The sequence below is a fragment of the Serinus canaria genome, chromosome 8, assembly GCF_022539315.1.
Source record: "Serinus canaria isolate serCan28SL12 chromosome 8, serCan2020, whole genome shotgun sequence".
Lineage (NCBI taxonomy): Eukaryota > Metazoa > Chordata > Aves > Passeriformes > Fringillidae > Serinus > Serinus canaria.
Window position 1 is genome coordinate 13,916,849 of NC_066322.1, and position 24,001 is coordinate 13,940,849.

Sequence of the window (24,001 nt, forward strand, 5' to 3'; positions counted from 1 at the left end):
TCACTGTATAAACCAGTACATCATAGAGCTTTCCTTAACAGGAAGTAGAAGAGAGTCGTGGTTAGCAAACACTGCAGGCAGGAAGCTCGACACATGCATAGCTCTTAGTGGCGCTGGGGCGTCCTGCTCCCTTTAGATGTTTTCTCTTTTGATTTGTGAGAGTCGCTGGTGCATATAGATGGCAGGGCACAAGGAGGTCCCTTGTAGCCAGGGCACGGCCACAGCACTGCAGAGACTGGAAGGGTTTGCTAACCGCCTCTTCCATAGGCACTCCAAGAATGGTGCGCATGAGCAGAGGGCGGCTCTGGAAAATGAGAGCCAGCAGTGCTCTGAGTTCACTGTCCGGTGGGACGAATCAAGTAAGTGTGGGGAGGGGTTTGTTTCTTTTATAGGTGTTTGCTCTTCAGTTTGCCTCGTGAATCTAGTGTGAGCACTGATGTGTGATAGGTTCTGGGGCAGTTTTCTAATTGATTACCTAAAGATATTAATGGGAAGAAGAGCAAATTGCATCAGGCAGAGGAAGATGGGGCTGGTTCATGGACTGGTGGCTGGCAGGAGAATTTATCATGCATTCCTTTTTCTTTCAAAGCACAGTTGACTTGTTTTGACAAGCCCCCACCCCAGTTCTTAATTCTAAATTACTTATTTTCAAATTAAATCAGTGAGTTCAGCAGAAATAGAAGACTCTAACTAAAGACTAGTATGTTTAAACTTCCAAATAGGCAGACATTGCTGTGCAGATTAAAATTCTAATTAAAGGGATTTTCATCATTCACAGTTTTATTTTAAGGGATATATACATCAGAAATGTTCTCTATAGTGGTAAACAATATAAAATTGAGCTTGGTTTTAACTATTACATATTAACTTAGTGTAGGAATGCTGATTAGCTTTGATTTCTTAATTACTGAACAATTTACAGTATTATTTGTATGGAATAAAATTTTTCATGGTTGTATTTTGAGTAATGAAAGAGATTTCAAAAAATCACAATTAATTCTTTTTAATTTTAAAGCTGTGTAGTATTTTGCAAAGCAATTCTTGTCTCTGGTTAGATACTCATTTTAAAATGTTACAATATGATAATTTATGATAATTTCGTTCCAAATTTCAGATTCATTGATGGATTTGAAATAGCACAATTATTTCAGTTGCAGATAGGCCATGTTGGAAATTCACAGCATCGCAGTATTGACATGAAAATTATCAGCATTTATACTTCTTACTTGAAATTTAAAATATTTTATGAGTAGGGAGTGAATGTATTCTCAGAGGATAAGCAGTAAACATAGAAACAAAAAGGTGTTAATGCAGTGATCTAAAATAGATTAAATCTAGGTCTCCCAGATGAGACAGGAAAGAATTGACTCATTTTGTTGGGAAGATAAATGATGAAAGTGCATAAATTCGGAGCTTTCACTTCTCCATAATGTTTTCAGCTTGGTAAAAATAGATGCATACTTGTGTTTATGTAGAAGCTCTTTTTTATGTAAATAGCTGTTTGAAAAAAATAACACTGAAGCATTTTTTGTTTATATAACATGAAGAAAAAAACATGGTAATGACCCACTGACACTCACAAATTGTGACCTGTTTTGTACAAGTCTCTACTTTCTGCCCCTCTTCATAAGGCAGGCTTCCTAGTGTGACATGTTTGATGAGGAAATGGACTGTCGTGTCTCTTGATAAACATGGTGAAAATGGCTGTGCTGTGAGTGCTATTTTAAGTCGTAATTAAGCAGAGCAGTTGCATGCAGTTTTCTGAGCTAAAGTTGCTGAGCTGGTAACTGAGTGGTAGGTGACTATGTAGCTTTGGTTTTGGGATGAAATTCTGAATCTTCACCCTGAAACTCTACCTTCAATCTCTAGATTATTTTTAAAAAGTAATAATATAGATTACTGTAGGTACCCGTGAACTGAGTTCATATTTAAAGGTTCTCATTTTGTTACCACTGTAGCCAGACTAATAGAGAAGAAAAGGAGTGCAGTGGAGGAAGTATTTCTGTCTACTCCTGACTTCTAATTAGATCTTCAGAAAAATACATCATCAGTGAAAATAGCTTGTAAAACATGAAAGAGAAACAAGGTGTCTGGGTTTTTTTGTTAATTTCTTTTTGGTTGATTTGTTTGTTTGGGGATCGTTTTGTTGTAGGGGGTTTTTGTATCCAAGAGTGCAATTCGGAGTCACTGAATTCAGCTTGTAGATTAATTTCACAGAAAGTTTAATGAATAAGCAGTGTTTTAGAAACATGCTGGTGTTTGTCTTTGAAGGATATTTGAGTGTTCTCAACTATTCTGCATATATCACTGCGACTTAGAAACGTTAGTGTAAAGTTTTAGGTGGAGCTACTTAGCAGACAGAATGACTTACTCTTGGAGTTCAAGGCAAAAACACTCTAATTCCTGAAAAAAAAAGTTGCAAAGTGACTTCTCAGAGTTTTTGTTGTTTTAGGCTTCAGGTAGTATCCATTTGAAAAGAAAGTGAATATATTTGTATCTTCTGGTGTAATGAAATACAATAGTGGGTCTGTTTCTTTTACCAGCGGTTTCTGCAGAAGCTCTGGGGTTGCTGAAGGGGAAGGAGCTGCTGCTTGTTCGGGTGGACTTTGGTTGTCAGTTGCTGTTGTCCATGTTATGGTTTGAATAAATTACAGTGTGGTCTATGGCCTTAGGGATTTTCAGTGGTTGAATTTGAAACTTAACATCTTTTCTTTGTTATTTTGATATACAAAGCATACAGTTTCTCTGACTTGCCTTGGATACTTGGTTGATGCATGAAATTAAGGTCTTTTGTAATATCCTCAGAGTCCAGTAGGGCAGAGGTGGCTCAGGACACCAGAAGCCTTGAAATCTGTTTTAAAAAGCTGACTGAGCACACTTGTGATGGTGCAGCCTGAACTGATGACCCGGTCAGTTGTGCTGCACTGCCCAAGGGTGAAAGGGACGTGATGGGAGCCATCAGAACGATGCGTTTCATTCTTTGTTTAGAAGTCTTGACTGTGACCACTTGCAACTCTGTGGAACCTACATTTTGGTTTTGCTCTGTTTTCTTAGTTGCTTGTTGTGTTGTTCTTTTAAAAATTGAAATGAGAAAGGAAAGGAGAATGAGGTTGCTTGGTTTTGAATGTAGAGACAGTAAGATCAGTGTGTCTTATATTTTTGAACCAATAAAAGTGTTTTCCAAATCTGCATAAGAATATCAACAACTTGGATACCTGAAATGGTCAGGAGGGTCACCGCTAGTGCATCTGCCATCTTCATAGTTTCTAAATTTAAAGTGGATGGGTGATAAACAGTCAAAAGAATATAATTTGGTCTCTGATTCAAAATAATACCAGTATACTTCCAAATAGAGTAGAATGATTTATAGAGATTTAGCTGAATAGTTACTTATATATGTGTGTGTAAAGAGAGAAAAACGCATGTTAAATATGAAATAATGTACAGAGCATACTGTATGAATTGCTTAAGCTTTAGAATAACTACTAGTTGGGTACAAGTCAACAGATAATTCTGGTCTAAGGTTGCCATGGAAACAACCAGTGCTTGATATAATTGAGAACATCTTAAACCCTCCTGGTGTTTGCATGCTTTTTTCCCCTGCCATTTTGAGTTGCTTTAGACATGAATAGGTAGCATTGGTGAGAACAGTAGTAGTTAATGAGCAAAACCAAATACCTGTGTCCTGAATATTGATTGTGATATTCTACCGGTATCTTGTGCTTTGTAGTTTTTTGCATCACAAGGAGCTCATAAGGAAGAGCAGCTCTCTGGATTCTGTGTGCTCTCTTTCTGGTTAGTGTGTAACTGTATTTAGAGATTGAAGCACTGATTTGGTAGAGATTAACACATTTCATCAACTGTTGGATTAATATTTGGAGCAATATGTTTCTGAAAACTAGCTCTTCAGCATGAATGGTAAGTCTTTTCTATTCCCTTTTGACACGTTTTTTGTTCTGTCTTCACAATCAGGGAAAATCTACCAGGTTTCCCTTTCTTGTCTGCAGAGCTGCATCGACTGCTGATTTCTTTGTTTTTGTAATCGACTCGCTGTGGGTTTCTATGTAAAATAATTAAAGATTTGCAGTTTTTTATTAAACAGTTTGCTTTGCATGACTGGTGTTTAGTGTTATAATATTATTTTAAAGCTTTCTTTTAGAAATACCTGATTTGGACAATTTTGTAATTGAATATATACATGTCTGTTCACTTAATTTTCTGTGTCACTCATAATAAATTATTTTCTGTGAATTTATATAAATCAGAGAGGCCTTCTGAAATTATTGTAATCATTATCTGAAAAATCTAAACAGGCTTTTGTTTTTCATCAGAACCAGCTTATTCTGCTATGATTTTTAGTCTCCCAAATGCTGTGATGGCAGAATAGTTGAGGTCATTCATGGAAGTAAGGGAGGGGAGTCTTATTTGAAATGAGATACTGTAATAGATCTAGTAAACTTATCAGGCAGGTATTTACTTTCCAAAAACATTGTGACTGGTTATTATAAGGTACTTTGAATATAATGGAGTTATGAAGTGCTATAGTCTTACCTGTAATATTATTGAAAGTTGTTTTTTCCAATATATAGACTGTAAATCTGTTTTCTTAGAAAAATATATCCTTTGAAAATTGTTTTCAAAAAGCCCAAAAATGCTAGTTTTCGAAGTGGTGCCTTTTTGTTTCAAACAGATAGTCAGGAGCTTTGGAAAATTGCTTGAGACAGAGATTTTTGGAAAAGAAAGAGCGGTTAATCATGTATGTGGGGTGCTTGTGTGCATCTGTGTCTGTGTGGTTTTGCTTAATACTACAAATTTAAAGGACCATTTTTACAAAGATTTCATTTTTGTGCATGGCAGGGAGGAGTTATCCCACTGCCTTATCTAATATCAGCTTATCTATACTTATCTCATAGAAATGTGTTGAGGTCATCTTCCCCAGAATGGAAAGTGTGGCTGTCATTTCCTTGGTGTACAAAGTACAAATGTCAAAACCGATGCAGTTATGAAGGCAGTGTTTCAGCACTTTGTACCTACACAATGGAGATTTGTGGTACAGCATCACTCATGGCTGTTTGAATAAACCCAAATGCAGGCTGTTCCTGAAAGTGCTGTCCCAGCCCCTGGCGTGTGCTCCCCCCATCCCTGCAGGGATGCTGGTAGGTGGGAGCACAGCACGGAGCTGGAGTGGCCGCACGGGCCCACGGCCGGCTGCGCTTCCCCGCAGGGACACGATGGCGTCCCGGCATCCCCGCCACCACCTGCCCTGCTCAGCCTCGGGGGAAGGGGGAAGCGACAGCCTCTGCATTTCCTCCATGTCACAGCCACCTCCTCTGCTCATGGAGAGGTCTCTCCTGGGGTCAGAAAGTCTCCACTTTTCACCAGTTGGTACCAGGCTGGCTTTTCCATCACATTTTCCTCTGTTTCTCTTACAGTTAGGTCATAGCATCCACAGGAATTGAGATTTGTGGGAATCAGCTGTGTCAATTCTGAGTTTTGGGTTTTTGTTTGGATATTCTCTTATGATTTGTGAGTCATAAAGGAATAAATTGCACACAAGCTAGGTGAGAAAGAGGTTATAGTTGTTTGTAACTTCAACAATTATGTTGTTTTTTTATTTGTTCAGTGGTGTGGGTTTTTTGGGGGATGGTGGTTCTTTTTAGGGCTGAGGATTTTTCTTTCCTCTGGGGTTTCATTCTGCAATTTGCATCTGTAGATTTTATTCATCTTGACATGCAGGCTCCCACTTCCATTAAAAATAGAAATAAATAGCAAGAACTTTTAACAGGTGTCGATTCCCAATCAAAAATACCTATAAATTAGTCTAATTTTGACAAGGGAAAGGCAACTATCTCCTGCTCCACAAGATTAAGTCTTTGCTGTAAACATTTCCCTATTTAAACCTCTTATGCTTTTCAATGCATTTTTGTGGCTGGCTTCACTGCAGCAGTGTTACATTACACCCTGTCAGCGGATAAAATCAGATGCTTTCCTTGTGAAAGACGACCAAGATGCAAGTGAAACCTTGAGGAAAAAATTATGTATTTTCTTCAATTGCAAGTACAAGTGGCTAATTTTTTTTTCCCTTTTATTTCTTCCCTTTTTTACCTCCCCAGAAAAGGTCTGGTTATATGCTTAGATTTTTTTTTTCTAGAAAGACTCAAAGGAAAAGCTGTTTTTCTATTTCTTTGAAGTTGAACTTTTGTTTTGAACCACTTGAACAGATAAAACTGTTAGGTCAAGAAGCTAACAGCCCCAGCTCCCAAGGGGTGAAAGGTATAGTCTGCTAAATCTTCTGTTTCACTAAGACTGGGCTTAATATTCTGAAATGTCACTAATTACATGATTGGGCTACTATTTTCCAATACTGCAAATAGAGGTAATTGGTGACACAGACATTTGCACTCAAAAGACAGTCACATACCAGATGTGTATGGAGACAGATGGAGCAGTACATGGAAAGGGCGTGAGCCATGCTGAGGGACTGTGCTGAAATATTGTCCAGTTTTGTGCACACTGGAGCATAGGCATGTGTAAGGAGTGAAAGGTGAAAGGAGGTAGTATAAATACATTGGTTATGTGCACTGAGAATATTTCTAACAGCAAGGGACAATAAGCAGCAACTGATTATTCCCACTGCTCAAAAGATTGTGAAAAATTGAAGGATGCCATGGAATTTCCAGGTGCCAGAACCATATATCTTCCTATGTGTGTCTGATGGGACTAATGCTTTCTTCTTTTCAAAAATTCCCCACTGTTACCCATTACCCACTGACAGCAAACTACAGCAGTTTCTTGGGTGTTAACTTTGGGTGGTGTTTTACTCTAGTTCTTGTACAGAATATTTGAAAAAGACAAGACAAAGGTGGCTGCCTTATGAATTACATAATTCATAAAATACATCCAGAAAGTGAACAGTCCCCACAGTGCTTGGTTTGGGGTAGAAGCAAAAAATGAGAGTAATAGAATTGAGATTTCTTCCAAAGGAAAGGGTATTTGTTATGTTGTAATCTTGAACTCTGACTTACTCTAGTCACCATTACATTAATTATGTATTTTTTTTATCAGAAAGATTTGGTTTTTGCCCTCGTTTTTAGTTAACATCTCAAATTGTTTATATATCTGTTGCTAGTTACTCTGAGAGTTTCTGTTAGTCCTGCCGTTGTAGGCCAAAGTTCACAAAAGTTTCCCAGCTTTCATTGTGGAGGTTCTTACAGGTAGTTTTGTAACTTACACAATGTTTTTGGTGTTTTTCTTTATTCATCTTTAGCTGTTGACAGATACCCCAGCCCATTAAGAATTATTGTGGCTTAATTTCTTTAGCTTTCTTTTTTCATGGTTTGCAGTTCAGTTCTATGCAAGTTTTATGTGTGCCTCTGTGCCAAATAAGTGCTGGATTTACCCAGTTTCTCTCTAAAATCTCATTCTATATCAGAATGGATAATAAACATTCTTACCTGCTTTTACTTGCCTTAATCCTGAGACAAACAAAAACTTGTTATTCACCAGTGTGTTGAATTGTGAAATGTGTTTATTTACATAAGACTTCCTTATTCAGGAAGCCAGTCTCTGCTATTTAAGGGTATAAATGAACTTCTCCTGCTTGGCTGGTTACTGCAGGCAACCCTTTCCTGTAAATATTGAAAGCATGTTCTGCAGGAGATATGTCAGTGCAGCGATGTGTCAGAAGCTCAGATCTTGTGAGGAGATGAAGAACTATTTTGCTGATTTACCCTGACAGCTGTGAAGATGTCTTGCTGATCCCAAAGTATCTATATGAGAATTTTTGTGGAGTTTTAATAATGCAAGGGCTGGAACAAGAGAGCTTATGGGAAGTAGGCTTAGACATGAGTGCCCATAGACCAAGATTGTGCATCTACTATTGTTTTTATGCCTTGTATTAAATATTTGAAAAAAAGAAAAGGCAACAAAATACTCTTCTCAAGTAACTTTTTAAATGCATCCATACAGTGAACAGCCCCTCCAATTGTTTGGAGTATAAGGAAGAAGTTAGTTTAATAAAACTTCTAAAGGTTACTTTTAAAAGGAAGGGGTATTTGTGCATGAGTGGGTGTGGTACTATTCCCTGCTTGCAGGGAATTCATTAGTCAATATGCAGATAAGATCAGCTACCTGCAGATTTATACTTACTGTTGCTAATAATCTAGCCATAAAGCCTGGTCTTAGGGACAGCTGCATGGCAGGATGTTATCCTTTGCAGTCACTGAACTTCTGCAAAGAGGAAATGTGGGACAGTGATATGGAGAGGGAGGTGGGTGCTGAGCAATTGGCCAGAATCTTAATGGTACAGAGAGCTTAACTAGAGGGAATCTGCAGCAGGTGCTGAAAACATTTTTCTTGGTAAGTGGTTTTGGCTGTATGAGGAAAATCTGATTAATTTGTGTATTTGTACTAACTACTAGAATTTGCTAAAAACCTTTACTCAAAAATGTGATACATTTACAAAATACTTTGTAGTAGTGCCCTAGAAGATGTTGTTCTTGGAACTCATTCTTAAACTGTATTCTTTTTTTTCTCCCTACATGGTAACCATGGAAATATATGCACTGCAGGAACAAAAGATGTTTGAATTTTGACAATTGTCACACAGTTTTCAGCTTTCTTTGTTGTATTGTTAATGCCTGTTATATTTCCCACAGAAAGGTGGTCTTGTACACTATAGGTCCTGTGATAATTGTAACATTTTAGATTATTTGCTGCATTAAGTTCAGCCACAACTATAGAGGATGGTACTGCACAGCTGCAGCTTAATTCCTAATTGCCTACCAAGTACCTCAGTGTATGACAATTGAGAATATTACATCTTAAGATTCTTCAGTTACATGTTAAGATTCTTCACATAGATTTTTTTTTCTTTATGAACAAATTTTTATAAGTGGGGAGTGTTATGTACTGCATTTGAAAGTAAGTGTATTAAACACATAATTCATTAATTTTAAATTTTAAGATAATGGAATTATTCAATAAAATAATTGAAAACCAATAATTTGAATTTAGAATTATTTCTCAGAAGCTTTTTCAGCAGTCCAGTGTGATGTGTTCATGGTTCTGTCATGCTAGCACAAGCTGATACCCTTTCAGAAAAGGAGCAGTTCTGTCCCCTGTATTTGCCCACTCACCTTGGGAGGAGCATTCATGAGAAGAAAAGAGGGAGCTGCTTCTCTGCTCATTCCCTGCCTTCTGCCCATTACTTTTTAGTCTGGGCTGGTTCCCTGACCTGGCTTGCAGTGGGGGATTTTTCAGCCCATACTGAACTGTAGCCTAACAAACCAAATTGCTATTTCTTGGACTTTAAAAATCACATGGATCTTGGACGTCTCAAATCACACGGATTGTTGCAAGAATTGAAGCAGATTTACAAATATGTCATCTCCTTCACTTAATCCTTCAAGGGCAGGAGGAAGGTATGGGTGAGACTCCTTTCATTAAGCCAAAGCCTAGTTTTAATATATTCCAGAACTAATTGAATGCTAGTTCTAACTGATGCATTTAGAGAACTGAAACAAAAACCTCAACTCTAATCCATCAGCAAAAGCTTTTTAATTTGAAAGGGAAGCTTGGGTAATAAAGAGGGGTGGCAGCCTGAAGGACCAAAATACCTAAAGGTGGGGTGGAGCAGCTCTCAGCCGCCAGGAATCTGCAGGAGACTTTGTCACATCATGTATGTGGATGCTCAGATGAAGATATTCTGCTTGTCAGCATTGAGGCAGTCTTTAGGATTTGAATAATAGATCCTGCGTTGGATCATAAGTTGTGGTTAGCTGCTGTGGTGTTTTTTGGCATTTATCTTTTGTTGAGAGAGAATTCGCTTATTAAAGTATGTGTTTGTAAATTTTAATGAACATTGGGTCTGGAGGAGCTTAATCTTTTAGATTAGGAAAGTAGAGCTTTATCTCAGATGTATATTTTTTGGTGGAAAATGATTCACCTGATACATGGATGCATGTACAACTCTGCTGAGAAGTGCTAGTACAAGATTTGATTGTGTTTGTGATTGAAAACCTACTGCTTTGCATTATACATTTGGCTTTACTGATTTACGTTATTCATTTTGGGGGGCATTAAAACAAAATTTCAGGGATTCATGTCCTAAGTGACTTTATTATTTGGGTTTAGTTCTGTCTCCCCAGAGTGGTCCCTGGTATATTATATTTTCTGGCATTAGCAGGGTTTACCACCTCTGAAGCAATACTTTGGTATTTAAGAAAAGATCAAAGGAGAAAGACTGAGCATTGGATTTGAAAATGAAACTATTATATTGTCTGGAATAAAAACAGAAGGATGTCAGTCTGACTGTTGCAGTTGTGTGCAGTAGAGTATCTACTGCTCAGAATTCAACAAAGATCCGTGTTATCTCTGATGGCTGAAAAACCTGGCTCCTGTTCTGATGTGTCTTAATCTGTCACATCTCTTGTACAGGCTGTTGCTGTGTAGCCAGCCAAGTAAAGAGGTGAACTGGGTTCTTTACAGAGCTCTCAACTGTTTTAACTTTGCTTTTATGAAATTCACAAAATACTGTTTAGTTCAAAACATGAAAATCATGCACAGGATTAAAAGAAGATTTTTGCCTGTGTTTGAAAATTGAGTTGTAATGGATAAGATAAATTGGTATTTTACAATTGCTGCACGTTTTAAATTAACTCCAGAATGTGCTCCTGTGAAGATCAGATTCTAGTGCCTTCTTCTATTTTTTAGGCACAACAGCTGTAATTGGTCTTAATTTACTGTTTTTTTCCTGTTTGTCTCCCTTTTTTCTACGCCTCTATCTTTTCCCACTTCTTCCCCTTTCTTTCCAGTATTCTATAGAAAAGTTTACAGTGTACAGTTAGATAATTAGTGCTTCCATTTTAATAGCAAGCTTATATTCAGTAAACAGCAAGCTTAATTCAGTTAATCTACTAATTAGAAGATACATAATTCTTACATGATCACATAGCTACTAAGAACTTTCTGGTTTTGTATTTCAACAATTGGGCTCTTTCAGAACTGCTCCAAGTGTTTGGGTCTTTGTTTCTGGGGATTGTTGGATTTTGTTTTTTTTTGTTTGGTTTGGATTGATTTGGTTTGGTTTGGTTTTTTATCTGAAGAAAGTGTCTTACCCATTTCAGCTGGAAGGTTGGTTTGCTCTGCATCACGTGTGTTTATCATAATTAGTGTTTAAAGAGAAATATGAAGTTGAAACCTTGCTCTTGAAGTCAAAACCTTGATAAATGAGGTATTCAATTGATGCAGTTCATTGATCTAGCCTTGGCAGAAACAAGGCAAACTCCTTGCTGGTCAGCTCTCCACGAGAGGGCCAGTGGCTGTGCTCTCTGCAGTGTTCAAACAAGGTGGACTTGCTCTCAACCAGGCTTATATCACCTGGACTTTTTTCACCCACCATTTTCATATTGTGAGAAACAAAGTGTTTTGGTTTTGTTGACAGTTTGTTTCAATGACACCATTTTAGTTTGTGCTTTGAAGTGTTTTCCAGCTATTAAATTGTTAACTGGTGCTCACACTGCTTCCTCTGAGTGTATAATAATACTTAACACTTAGCTGTGTTCATTTTGAAACACTGCCAGGGCAGAGAAACCTTGTTTTGAGCCTTTTTATATTATTCCTGCTAATCAAAAGAGAAGTATCTAAAAATTTAGACAACAGGTTAATGGTGTAAGAATGGGACTTAGAACCAGAATCAGAAGCTTCTCACTTGCATCTGAAATATGGTACCATAACCACAGGATTCACTGAGATATCTATATACATCTTGATAAAGTTTAGGGCTATAAATACACTTTTTATAAAAATGAAATATACATATACATTTACCAGAATCTCTTCATACATATTCATTTTTCCATTAAATGATTTAATTAAATAGCCCATTTAACTCCAGACTTCAAATGATTATATTACAGTTTTGGAACAAAATTTGAATTGTATTTTGATAAAGGGCATTTTAAATACCAGACAGAGATTGGCATTTAGCACAGCAGATGGGGGTTTGTAGTGGTGCCCAGTGTTTAGTCTTAATCAGTTTAGTTCTTGCTTTCTTGCCGTGAATCCTAGCCAAATACTTTTTTTTTCCCCCTTACAAAAAAAAAAAAAAAAAAAAAAAAGAATCCTGGCTTGCTGGCTCTTGTGGGAGATGTGATTGAGAATAACAAATATTGTGCATGTGGGAGGTGGGAGAAAGGCAGAGTAACTCATGGTAACTCTCAGGACTGCTCCATCTGTGACCCCTTTCCCTCTGCTGTCATTGCAATCCTGCAACTGAGAGGTCCTCACCCTCTTGATTTTTTTCAGGAACTTGCTTCTGATTCACGTGCCCTTAAACTGTGTTTTAGGTCAAAGTACTCATTACAATACTCATACCCTTAGTTAACAATTTTTTTATTAGCATGTTAACTTTTCATAGAAAAGTTGATCAATAAAATAAGCAAAAATATTGTGAGCTGTGTGAATATACTAATAGAGACCAATCTCTTCTTGTTTGGGGTGGGCTCGGGGGTGTTTCTGTTTTGCGTGTAGCAGAGTCTTTTCATTTGTTTGGGTTTTGTTGGTTTGTTTGCTTGGGGTTTTCTTTAATTCTTCCTATGCTGTCATTGCTTAGGAACCTCTGGATGTTGGGTTCCTCTTCCCACAGCACACCATTCCAGCAGATTTTCCTGCTTATCCTCATGTTGCCTTGGTTCCAAGTACAGCTCTCCACAAGCCCCCTGTGATATGCAAGGGAGTAGCTGAGGCCTTGTGTTGTGGTGGTTGTAGCACTGCTTCTGACCAAGGTGAACCAGAGCAGGCAGAAGCTGTAAGACTGCTTCAAGCCATTTACTTGTGGTCCTTGGCCATTATTCTATTTCTTGCCACCTTCTTCTGAATCTCACCAAATTTCCTGCTTTGGATGTTTGCACTGCATAGGACCAGCCTCTCCTGCCAATGCTTGCTTGTGCTGGTACAAAGGGCTGGGTTTGTGCTGTGTGTGTGTTTGTGCTTGCCTAATCCCTGGACAGCTGGTGGGTGCATCCTCTCTGCTTCCAACTGGTGTCCTTCCTGCCATGTTCAGTTGTTTCAGCCATGGTCCTTGTGCTGGTGCTGTTACCTGTGCTTTGCTGTCTCCTTCCAGTACCTTCCTTTCTTGAGCAGCAGCTCCTCCTGCTTTGGTTTCAGCTGCCTGCGCTCCAACTTCCCCTGTACCAGCAAACCCACTCTGAGCCGTGTTTGTTGCTGGTCTGTGCATACACTCCTTGCCCACTCTCAGCTTCACTTTGCTCAGCCACAGACAGGTGATCCTTGCTCTTAGGTGTTTATGGGAACCTGTATATCCACATCCTTAGATCCTTTATCTGACAGCCTTACCAAATTAAATCATGCTCATATGGTGTCCATACCAGATCCCTGTGTACATTCCACTTTGCATACAGTAACTTCAGCTGTGCAGTTTAGACTTCTCAAGTTGGATAATAGGACTGAAATCTGATTGAGATTTTTTTTTTTTGGAGACTGCTTGCCACTTCTTTGCTATCTACCACATGCCATGCAATTCACACATGCTGTCTTCTGGAACAAAGTGCTAAGTAGTGGGAAGATCACCCTATTACAGGTTTTATTGTGATCCAGCATGCTGTGATGAAGATAGATACACTATTGTTAGCAACAGTTCCGTGGATGTGTATGTCTTGGAATAGATTAATAATTAAAGATGCCAACTTGATCTCCTGAAGTTTTCTAAGCTGTGCTTATTTCTGTCATGCATCATCTTTTTTTCATGCTGATTTTAGCTGCCTTTGGTGATTTTTTTTCTTTCTTTGCTCAAACATTCTGTGATTTAACATGAGTCATTCTGTCTGTGTGGGAAAGGGCTGGTTTATTACAGGGTCTGTTCTTGAGTGGGGAGGGGAAAGGGTGGAATGTATTTGTGTTTTCTATGTGTTTGTTGTGGAAATGCATAAAACTTTTTTTTCTTCTTCTCTTTCTTTCCTCTCTTCATCATCTCATCTGTGTGGGTGAATGTTCCTGCAAACCCTTGGGGAACCTATAGAGACGTTTGGTATGCTCATTCCTTCATTAGTGCCCAAAGTCACAGATGCTAGGTACAGTTCAGACTAGAAAACAAGAGCCACATCATCACAATGTAAGGTGGCTAAAAATGTGCACTTGAGGAAAACCTCTAAGTCAGCATCTATCACACCTATTTGTTTGCATCATCACAGTAAAACCAATGGCCACTGCTACCCAGTTGGCATAAATTTTGGTTCTGCACTTGAAAGCAGAAATTTAATGTGTTCTCCTATAGCAAGAGCTGCTGTTTTGTGCTTGAGAGATAATTTCCAAAAGTTCAAATTCCAAGTTGTGTTTTGAGAAATGACTGTAGTGCATGCACTTAAATTGCCTAAGTTCTGTTTGAAAGCACCTGTGGAATTGTGTTGAGGTGTAGAAGCCCAGGTGACCTCTGAAAGTGAGAACTAGGCATAATTCAATGTACTCTGTCATTAGGAAGAAACTGATTTTAATAAAACTGAGCACAAAACTTTAAACTGTTCTTAAAATACAGTGATTTTCACATAAGTCATTAGCCTTGGGTAGCTTTATTTTGAAAATGTATGTTCAATGCTGCTTTCTATGAAAAGAGGCCAAAGTAAAGTAGAACAATGTAGGAGTTTTCTTGCAGGAGAGCTTGTGGCTTCGTGGTATTCTAGAAATGAGAGATTTTTCTCATGAATCCACAATTTGAATATTTTCAGCTGGATCACATTTAGATCATAAACAGCATTCTTTATTCCATAAGTAGAACAGAGACAAAAATGACTGTAAATGTCACTGTATATTTTTATAAATACTGAATAGTCATACTTCACTGTGAAATATGTGGCAACTTTAAATATTTATTTATATGAACAGAGATGGCATGAGGGATATTTAAACATATGTACTGTAATAACATCAGAAAAAACCCAATTACTTTGTGTTGGGGTTGTGCTGTGTAGTGTTAATGTTCACTTCCAAGCTACAACCACTAAAGTTTGAAGGCTCAGCTTTTTGGTAATCTTAATGATTTTCCTGGCGTTTTTCTTGTAATTAAGAGAAAATATTTGTGCTACTTTGATTTAAATTGATGTTTGAAAAACTGTATCAGTATTCCTCACTTGATTGAGTCATCTCTGTTCTCCTAATGGAAGAAGGATCATCAAACATGAGTTTGGACATTGCTAGTTTCCGGTTTTTGTGTTGAAAATTATTTCATGCAACAGGAAATCCTTTCCTATCTTCAAATTAGGATAATTAGAAGTCATTACATGAATAACCTCTATAACTTATAACCAAAGGAAATATTTTCGACACACAGGATAAATACATTAACATTTTTTGCTGATTAGCCACTAAAATATTTTTTGTCTCAGTTTTAATAACATTTTACCAGTTTCTTTGATACAAACTGTGCTTTTATTGCTCTTCGTAACCCTAAGTTTAGAGTACTGAATATATTCCTCCTCTGTGATATTGCTTGTTTCTCTTCAAATAAAATGCTGAGGGGATATCATGCTTTAAACACTTTTCTAATGTTGAGGTCAGCCACAACTCCTGACAACTTCTATGAAATTACCATTTTATTTAGTGCTCCATCAGAGCCAGTGGTGGTGGGAGCCATAAATCTCCTTTGAGTATTTTGTGATAATCAAGTCCCATAGCACACCCAAGAAGGGGGGAAAAAAGGAAAAAAAAAAAAAAAGATTACAACCAGCCTTCTCCAGGGCTGCTGCTGTTTTAACTGCTGCTGGAAATGTACCAGTATAAGAAGAGAATGTTTGAAGTTTTCTTTGTCAACATTAGTATTCAGTGAAAAGTACAAGGAAGTTCTGATTCATCAAGTGATTTGTTTACAACCTGTTATAAACCTAATTTTTTGGCTGTCAGAATGTAAAATACAGTCACTAAAACAGAGTGCTAGATATTGACCAGAATAATCTTGGCATATTGCTGTGTATTTTTAGCAATTGCTTGTGGCAGCACGTCACAGGACAGAAAAAACACTGTTATTAATGTTGTATTATGTGAAATGATTCAGAGAACACACAACCAGTATGATATTTTCTTGATTCTGTGACTCTTTCAGAACACAGCAATGTCTGAAACACCTCCCATTAATGACTGTGCATGAAGTAATCTGCATTGATCTGGCTGAGCATTGATATTCAAAAAAAGACCAGCTGAGAGAGATGATCTGAACAACATATTTTGGTGCACATTTTAAACAGTCATCCAGAATTTTGCCATTGTACATTCCTTCAATTTCAATGGAAAATCAGTATTAAAACTGCATATTCTCTGACTGTGGGCATGCCTAATGTGCAGTGTTGTTGTAGCCCTGTGCTTTGTCTTTGCTTGCAGTAATGCTGTCCATTTGGTCCTTGAGCTTGCAAACAGCCTTTAAATAAAGGTGATGAGGGGAAAAAGCAATGAGATTGACATTACACTCAAGCAGATGAAAGAAAATGCAACGTTTACTTAAAGAGACAAGAAGTCAATCTTTGTGGAATGGCTATTTATAAATGTCAGGTGTTTGGTTTTTTCCCAACTGAATTAAGAATGTCTGACATCACCTTAAAGCCTGCTTGCCTATAGAGTATTTGAGCTGTTAGAGCTGGTAAAGTTTAAGTAATTTGTGTAGAATGATGTAGTTACCTCAGAAAGTTTAGATATCACAGTAGAGATACAGTAGAAGTTCTAGAGGCATCGATGCTTGCTTTTTTCATCCATGGTGAAAATAGCATATTATCAATTGAAGAAAGAAGTTGATAATGCAGGTTTTGTATTTTGTTAACAAAACATCTCCATTGCACTCATGATGAATTATATTAATTGAAATGTACTTTTTTTGTGTGTTTTCAGTGAAAGAGTTCTTAGCCAAAGCCAAAGAAGACTTTTTAAGAAAATGGGAAAGCCCCCCTCAGGTATCACTCATTTAAGCATTCAGTAATTTTCTATATTGCATTTTTTGGATAATAAGCATTCAGTAATTTTCTATATTGCATTTTTTTGATAATGTTGTCAGTATGTTATCAGTCTGTAATAAGTAGTGCAGAAATAGTTTTAGTGCAATTTGTAAAGGAGTTTCAAGTTGTTTTAATGCCAGCTTTGTCACTTTCCATTGAGGTTTATCAACAAAGATTCTCAAGTCTTCTCCAGATTTGAGCTGATATAATGTTCCCACTGAACAACATTTTCTCTTATGAGAATGATGTTCACAATCAATATGCCAAGACTCAAAATCTATTGGTGTGTTTTTAGTTGGCTTTTTTTAATAACCAGAAGCATTGGCACATCTGTAATTTACCATGTTAATAATTTCTGCCATGATAGTAAGTGGAATTACGAGTATTAAGACTACTGCTGGTTAAGGAGCTTGTTACAGAGAAGTCTTGTAAAATTTGGGATTTTGGGGAAGATTCATTCTTGTTCTAATGCAATATTTCAGATGCTATGGCAATGAATGTCTGAGAAAATGTACCTGGGGATGTGCTCTTCAGACAACTCTCATGTAGAGCTGTCTCTAGGGCTTGGGGTCTTTTGCATGTTCTAATATTCTTGATCGTGAAGCATGAAGGAGTTATTTATCTGCATGTTATATTCATGATCTGTTTACTGATAGATGTTCCTTACTAAACATGTATGGACACTGTATGGACAAATTACAGAAATGTTGATGTAATCCAGTTAAGTCTTCTTGAGTGCAATGTAAAATCTCTTTTTAAAATTTGACAGGTATCAAATTTTATTAGTATAGTTGGCTATAGTTATCCTTGTTAAATGTAGTATTTCCCAGCTTTTTTCCATAACTGAATTCATACAGTTAAAATTCTCTTTGGTATTATTGTAAACAATGTGATTATATCCTACATATAGAATACTGCTGGCCTAGATGATTTTGAGCGGCAAAAAACCCTTGGAACAGGATCATTTGGGAGAGTAATGATGGTGAAACATAAATCCACAGAACAGTATTATGCTATGAAGATACTGGACAAACAGAAGGTTGGTATAATTCATTGTGGGTTTTGTGCTACAGAAGAGTTTGGTGCAGATGAAGATCTGGTAGCTGTGGCTGAGCTGAGTTGCTCATACTGTGCTTTTCCTTATAACACTTGAATACCAGTGATAATTTAAATGCTTTATTTCTCTTTAGCCAGTAGGTTCAGTTGTTGGAATTGTGTAGACTTTGTACAATGGCCAGTAACATTACCAGGCTGAAGAAGCTCTAAGTAGCCTCTAAGTCCAAGGCCTTAATAAATGTTTTTGGGTGAATTCTTTGCTTAGATTTTGTAAGGTGGCATGTACGTTCTTTGGCAAAAGCAAAATGTAGTGCTATAGTTCCAATAAACAGATAAACTTTTGCAGGATAGTTGAAAACTACCTAGATAGGAATTCTCAGCATTTTCAAATGAGCACCATAATTGAAATTAAAATTGTCTGCACAAATAACTTATTTTGTATTCTTGGTCCTATGAGGTATTACTTTCTGTATGTTTAATTATGTAATAGTCCTGTTGCATCTGTAGTGACGTTATAGATGGAACAGGTTGTCACATAATGGACATTTTCTGTGTTGTAAACTTCAGTGCTGTAGTCTGAACCTGTATTGCTGCTCCATCCTGATATTTTTTTAGCAGTTTATTACTCTTAGATTAAGTAAGCAAAGTCATTTGATGAAATTTAAATTTTAAATTTTACAGTACAGAATTCCAGAATGCAAAGAAGTATTTTAAAAGAATTTATCAATACAAGTAGTTTTTAATGGTTTTGACAAGTTTTTCAAAAGTGCATTATTTAGGTTAGTGGATTCCAAGGTCCTCAATGTAAGAGCTGTTTGTGTTTTGTAAGACACTCTACATAACTTCACTGCTGTGCAACAAAGATCATATTAAGACAATACTAATCTGGCAAAGGGAACTTAATAATCACCAACTAACAAAACTCAAAATCAGCATTGCCTCAGTGGGAACTTCTGCACTTAGGCATTATTGCATTTCTGAGTAATTTTAAGTAATGGAACTGTGGCAGTGACAGAGTCAGACTGTTCTGCCTGACTTGCAGTTCCAGTTCTCTTTACATGTGATTGCAGTCCTGGACCTTGAATAATGGGTCATTTAATGAAGGACTGCTTTATAATGGTCTCACAAACAGAAACTAAAACAAACTTACCTTTTAGTGTCAAACCTGACAGGATTTTCTTTTTTTTGCATAGAAAACCCCATTTTTTTGCATCTAAAGCATCCTCCTGTTATAATGGTGTCTAACCTGTATTTAAAAAAAATCTAAATAAGTTAAAATGATGTTCCAGCATAGTACAAATAAAGACAGCCCAGCCATTTCCACTCATGTGGAAATGTGCCCCAGCATTACCTCAGTATGGCTGGTGGCATCCTGCAGGCAGGGCATCCCAGTGCTGCACAAAGAGCCCACCACCAAATTTCAGAGTCTCAGCTGGCTTTTACTTCAAACCCTTTTTTTGAATGGCTCCCTTTTTGAATGGCTGAGTTGTGATCACTGGAGGAGTTTGGGAAATAACATCTTACTTCAGAAAGTTGCCATAAAAATCCTTAAAGAGGTTTTTGGGGTTTTTTTGTTAATTAAATTCATTACTATCTCTCACAATTGGAAAGTTTTCCAGAGAAAGCAAAAAGTTGCTTAAAAGCATTTTTAACTGCAGTGGACTTGCAGTAATTGATTCCCAGGATTATAAAGATGTTTGCATTCATACATCAGTCTTCTGTTCATAAATTAGATGGTTCTGTCTATAATAAGAAGTCATGGTGTGTTCCTTTATGAAATACCTGCATTTTCAACTTATTTTTTATGTATTCTATTAAAAATATATTAGTAGCTTCCATTAATTGTTGAAAAAATAGGAGATGGTTTGGTGAGAAGACATTTCTATCTCTTTGGGTATGAGAGAAAATGTACAGATGTCTGAAATTAGACAATGGGCAGGCTGCCTATAATTTTTCATTTCCATTTTACTTGAAAAAAGGGAAAGCATCCAGTGAATGTCTTTGTTATCCAAGCTTATGCTTGATTCATAGAACATGAAAAAGAATGTAATAGATGTTGATGCAGCCAGGAGTTTTCTGTGTTAGGATATTATTCCTTTGTCTGCCTTGAGTTAGGAAGGCTGTAACATGCCCCTGCTTGGCTAGTTTAATTATGTAATTGTTTTTAGAAAGAAAAAAATTCATGAACAAGGGCCTGGGCACAAACAGCTGTTGTAGAATCTGCCATTACCAGACAGCATTTGGTATATGGGAAGCTGACACTGGCCATGCCCTGAGCCTGGGCTGAAGTGTGAACAAAGCTGGGTCTGAGGCCCCTGTTGGACATTCCGAAGTGTTAAACAGCAGCTTCAGCCTGGGGTGTTGCTCCATCCCCCTCCAGTACCTCACTGGGAGGAGATGCAGGAGCAGGACTGAAGTCTGGTCTGGCATTGCAGCTGAACTCCTCCCAGACAAGAGCCTTGGCTTTCTTGCTTGGATAGACAAGATCTTTCCAGCACTTTTAGGGATGAAGGAGATACTTCCACAAATGAGTTGATTTGAGCAAAACTTTATTTGTACCCTGAAGATCTGGAATTCAAAAGATGTTTAATTTTTTTAAATCATTATTTCCTTTGTATGATTTTTATTTCAAAACATTAGTGAGTACTAATTTTTGCTTCTAAAAGTTAAATTTAAATACTATTTCCTTCAGGGTTGGAGTATCTTGATTATCTCTTATTTATAGCAGTTAGATTTGATTTCCAAACATAAAGGCAGACTTGTTTTGATCACTCATGTACATTTTCTTCTCTTTTCCTATGGACTGAGGAAAAAAACCCTAACTTGGAAATCATGCCATTCTGAAATGCATTATAGATAAATTGTGCAATAGGGATTAAATAAAATGGATATAATTCATTATGCACTTTTGGGGTCTAACACAAGGAAACTGATTATTAATTACTGAGAAAGAAAGAATGATCAGAAACCTGCCACTTGCTGCCTTGTTAGCAGCCTGACATTTTAATGGATTATAAGAAGTAACTTGTTTGTAAAAATGGAGGTTTTGAATTTGTATTCTCCTTAGTTTTGTCACTAATGTGTGAGCCATATAACATAAGCGTCTTTACTTCTGTTCACAGGTAACAAAATTCATAATTAAGTGTGTTCTACACAGTTTCCTGCCTTTTATAGCAAAGGGTCCTAAGATCAAGTGGATTTTATTCATGTGCTGAGAAAGTATGGCCATAATAAACATAAGCCTTTCATAGAAAATGCAGACGGGTTTTCCTTACTGACTCTTACACTCAGCAAGAAGGAAGAAACACTATTTGTAGAGTGGTCTGCCAACTGTATTACACAAGTGTTACTCTTTAAAATGTTATTAGACATTTCTTGGTTCTGTTCCTGTACTAGGAATCCATAAGGTTTTTCATTTTCTGTAAAGTTACAGATTTGCTTTCAGCTAATTGTTTAGCACAAAAAAGTTTATCAAGAACTATAAAATATCACACTTAAGCTGAAGATTTTTTTTCTCTCCCAGGTTGTCAAACTGAAGCAGATAGAACACACACTGAATGAGAAGAGGATATTACAAGCAGTGAACTTTCCTTTCCTTGTTAAACTGGAGTATTCTTTTAAGGTAGTAATTTCTTTCAAAGTAGTTGTTGGGTTTCAGGGAAGTGCATGCTTACGCTTTGGATATTAAAATCTATAACTTTTACTGTACAATAGTTCAAGTATTTTTGTTTTCAAAGATGCTTCATTTGGCACTGTTGCCAGGGCTTGAGTAGGAGTGGAGTGCACTCGTGTACACTTCATATACCCGGTTCATCAGGTAATGTTTGAAAGGATATCTCCAAATAAAAAAATAAAAATTAAGTTAAACTCCTCAGAGTTCTCTCTTTACTTGGAGGGCAGCTGGATGGTTCAGCAAGGCAGCTTTAAGGCATCATTTTACCTTAGAGAGATATCAAAGCGTGTCATCTGTACCACTGTATAGAATGGTAAATTTGTAATTGTGCTGGTGATCTTTTTGCTTGAGGTTTATGCCTGAGGCAGGTCTTAATGACAGTTTTAACCATGAAGGACAGATTTAACATGAAGCTAAGATCACAACTCTGAGCTTAGCTTTGAATTTAATGACAGTATGTACTGGTTAGTCTGTAAAGAAATTGAGAAGCTTTCTGGTTTATGAAGTGATATGCGCCTTCTTTTTTCTTTTTGCCTTTTTGGTTTTTTTTTTACATTTTAATTGAGCAGACATGTTATACCTTAATCTTTAGAGGTTTGAGGTTTGAGGCACGGGCTGTGGAGACAAGAATACCTCAGGTTGTCAGTTATAAGTATTGAAGAGTTCAAGGTCTTGCCTTGCAGTAGGCATCTTACCCTCTCTTCCATCAGGTCTCTTACACACCAGTCTGCATCTGGACCTCACTAATTATCTTTATCAGATTTGCTTTAAAATATATTTCTTGAGATATATGATGCTTCCTTTGCAGTTTTTCAAGAATTTCTACCTATGTTGCATTTTATTTGTCAATGTCATTGGATGGCTACAGTTTTTCGTTTTCATTCATTAATAAAATGTACTCCACACAGGAGTTGTAGAGACTATAGCCTAATGTGTATTTGTGTGTGTTTACTGGTCTCCTTAATTTCCTTAGGACAATTCTAATTTATACATGGTAATGGAGTATGTTCCTGGTGGAGAAATGTTTTCACATCTAAGAAGAATCGGAAGGTTCAGGTAAGATTATTAATGACACTATTCCTTTTAAAAGGCTTAATTTGCTGATTTGGGAAGAGGGGTTTGTAAAATTTGTTAGCATTGAAGAAAAAATTCTGAAGGGTTAGGTGTGTTTGCCTCTTGTTCAGTGGGCTTAAATTAGTCAGGCAGTGAAGAACTCCTATTTATTTTTCATTTATTTAATACAGGCATTTGTGATCTGTGCATGGTAGAATCTTGGAATTCCTATGCATATTGTCACTGAAATTCATGGTAGTTTCTAAAAGTAAAATTTGAAGTCAAAGCTTTGCACTGTGGGATACATTCATCTTGGTTTGCATGTGTATTTTACCTGCAAGACTTTAATTTAGGGAATGTATGTATCAGTTCTGAAAATGTTTGGTTTTGCTTTTTCTTGTTGCACAGTAAAAGAACCAGTTAAAAGATGCTTACTTTGTCTACCCCTGACATTTAGGTGGTTGTTTTGGTACCTTAGCATAGCATTGGGGTACTTAATATTCTTTTAATTCTTCACAGTGAACCACATGCACGGTTTTATGCAGCTCAGATAGTGCTAACATTTGAGTACCTCCATTCATTAGACCTCATCTACAGAGATCTAAAGCCTGAAAATCTTTTAATTGATCAGCAAGGATACATCCAGGTATGATATTCTTCATATATATAGGGATCGAGTTTTGTCTTGCAATGTAGATTTATTTAATTTGAAAAAAATGTGCTTAGAATAAATGGTCTGTTAACATGTTTGTGTGGAACACTCAAATGCCATGCTGTCTAGAAATGGTTAAAACCCTTGGGTTGTAGTTCCTCTGACTAAAATTAAGTGTGCACAGTAGAGCTGTCTGCAGTTGAGCCAGTTGTCAGGATTTCCCTTGGGGTCTGTGGTGAGAAGTAGGTGATTACATGGCTCTGTTCATCTGACCTATTTTATACGTCTGCCCTAGAACAAGATGAAAGATCCCCTAAAATGTCTGTTTCCCTGCACTATCTGTATAAGCAGTTTAGGAAAACCAGCTTTGATATTAACCCTGACATGATAGTACTTAATGTCCATCAGATGAATCCCACCCTTAGAGAGTCCTAGCCTCCCCTGCACAGCTGGGGTGGGAGCTGAGTTGAGGTCTGCACTGCAGTGCTCAAATGACAGCTTTTGTTTTACAACAGCCTCTCATGGCACCTTTTCATCTTCCTCTTATCTCATGTTTTTAGCTAAATGGCAAGTGGG

The 24,001-nt window shown here is 37.1% G+C and overlaps 1 protein-coding gene across 4 annotated transcripts in view; it reads left to right on the plus strand.

The window, feature by feature from the left end:
• Positions 1 to 24,001, plus strand: part of PRKACB (protein kinase cAMP-activated catalytic subunit beta) — a 71,472-nt gene that overhangs the window by 38,501 nt on the left and 8,970 nt on the right. For 2 of the 4 annotated variants that reach the window (XM_050977279.1, XM_030226431.2), the window contains exons 2-6: positions 16,888 to 16,949; positions 17,902 to 18,030; positions 21,571 to 21,669; positions 22,694 to 22,776; positions 23,293 to 23,419. In XM_050977279.1, coding sequence (XP_050833236.1) covers positions 16,888 to 16,949; positions 17,902 to 18,030; positions 21,571 to 21,669; positions 22,694 to 22,776; positions 23,293 to 23,419 — 500 coding nt within the window. Of the gene's footprint in view, positions 1 to 102; positions 360 to 13,992; positions 14,048 to 16,887; positions 16,950 to 17,901; positions 18,031 to 21,570; positions 21,670 to 22,693; positions 22,777 to 23,292; positions 23,420 to 24,001 lie in introns of those variants that run through there. The other 2 variants (XM_009088587.4, XM_050977276.1) reach the window with 2 other exon arrangements.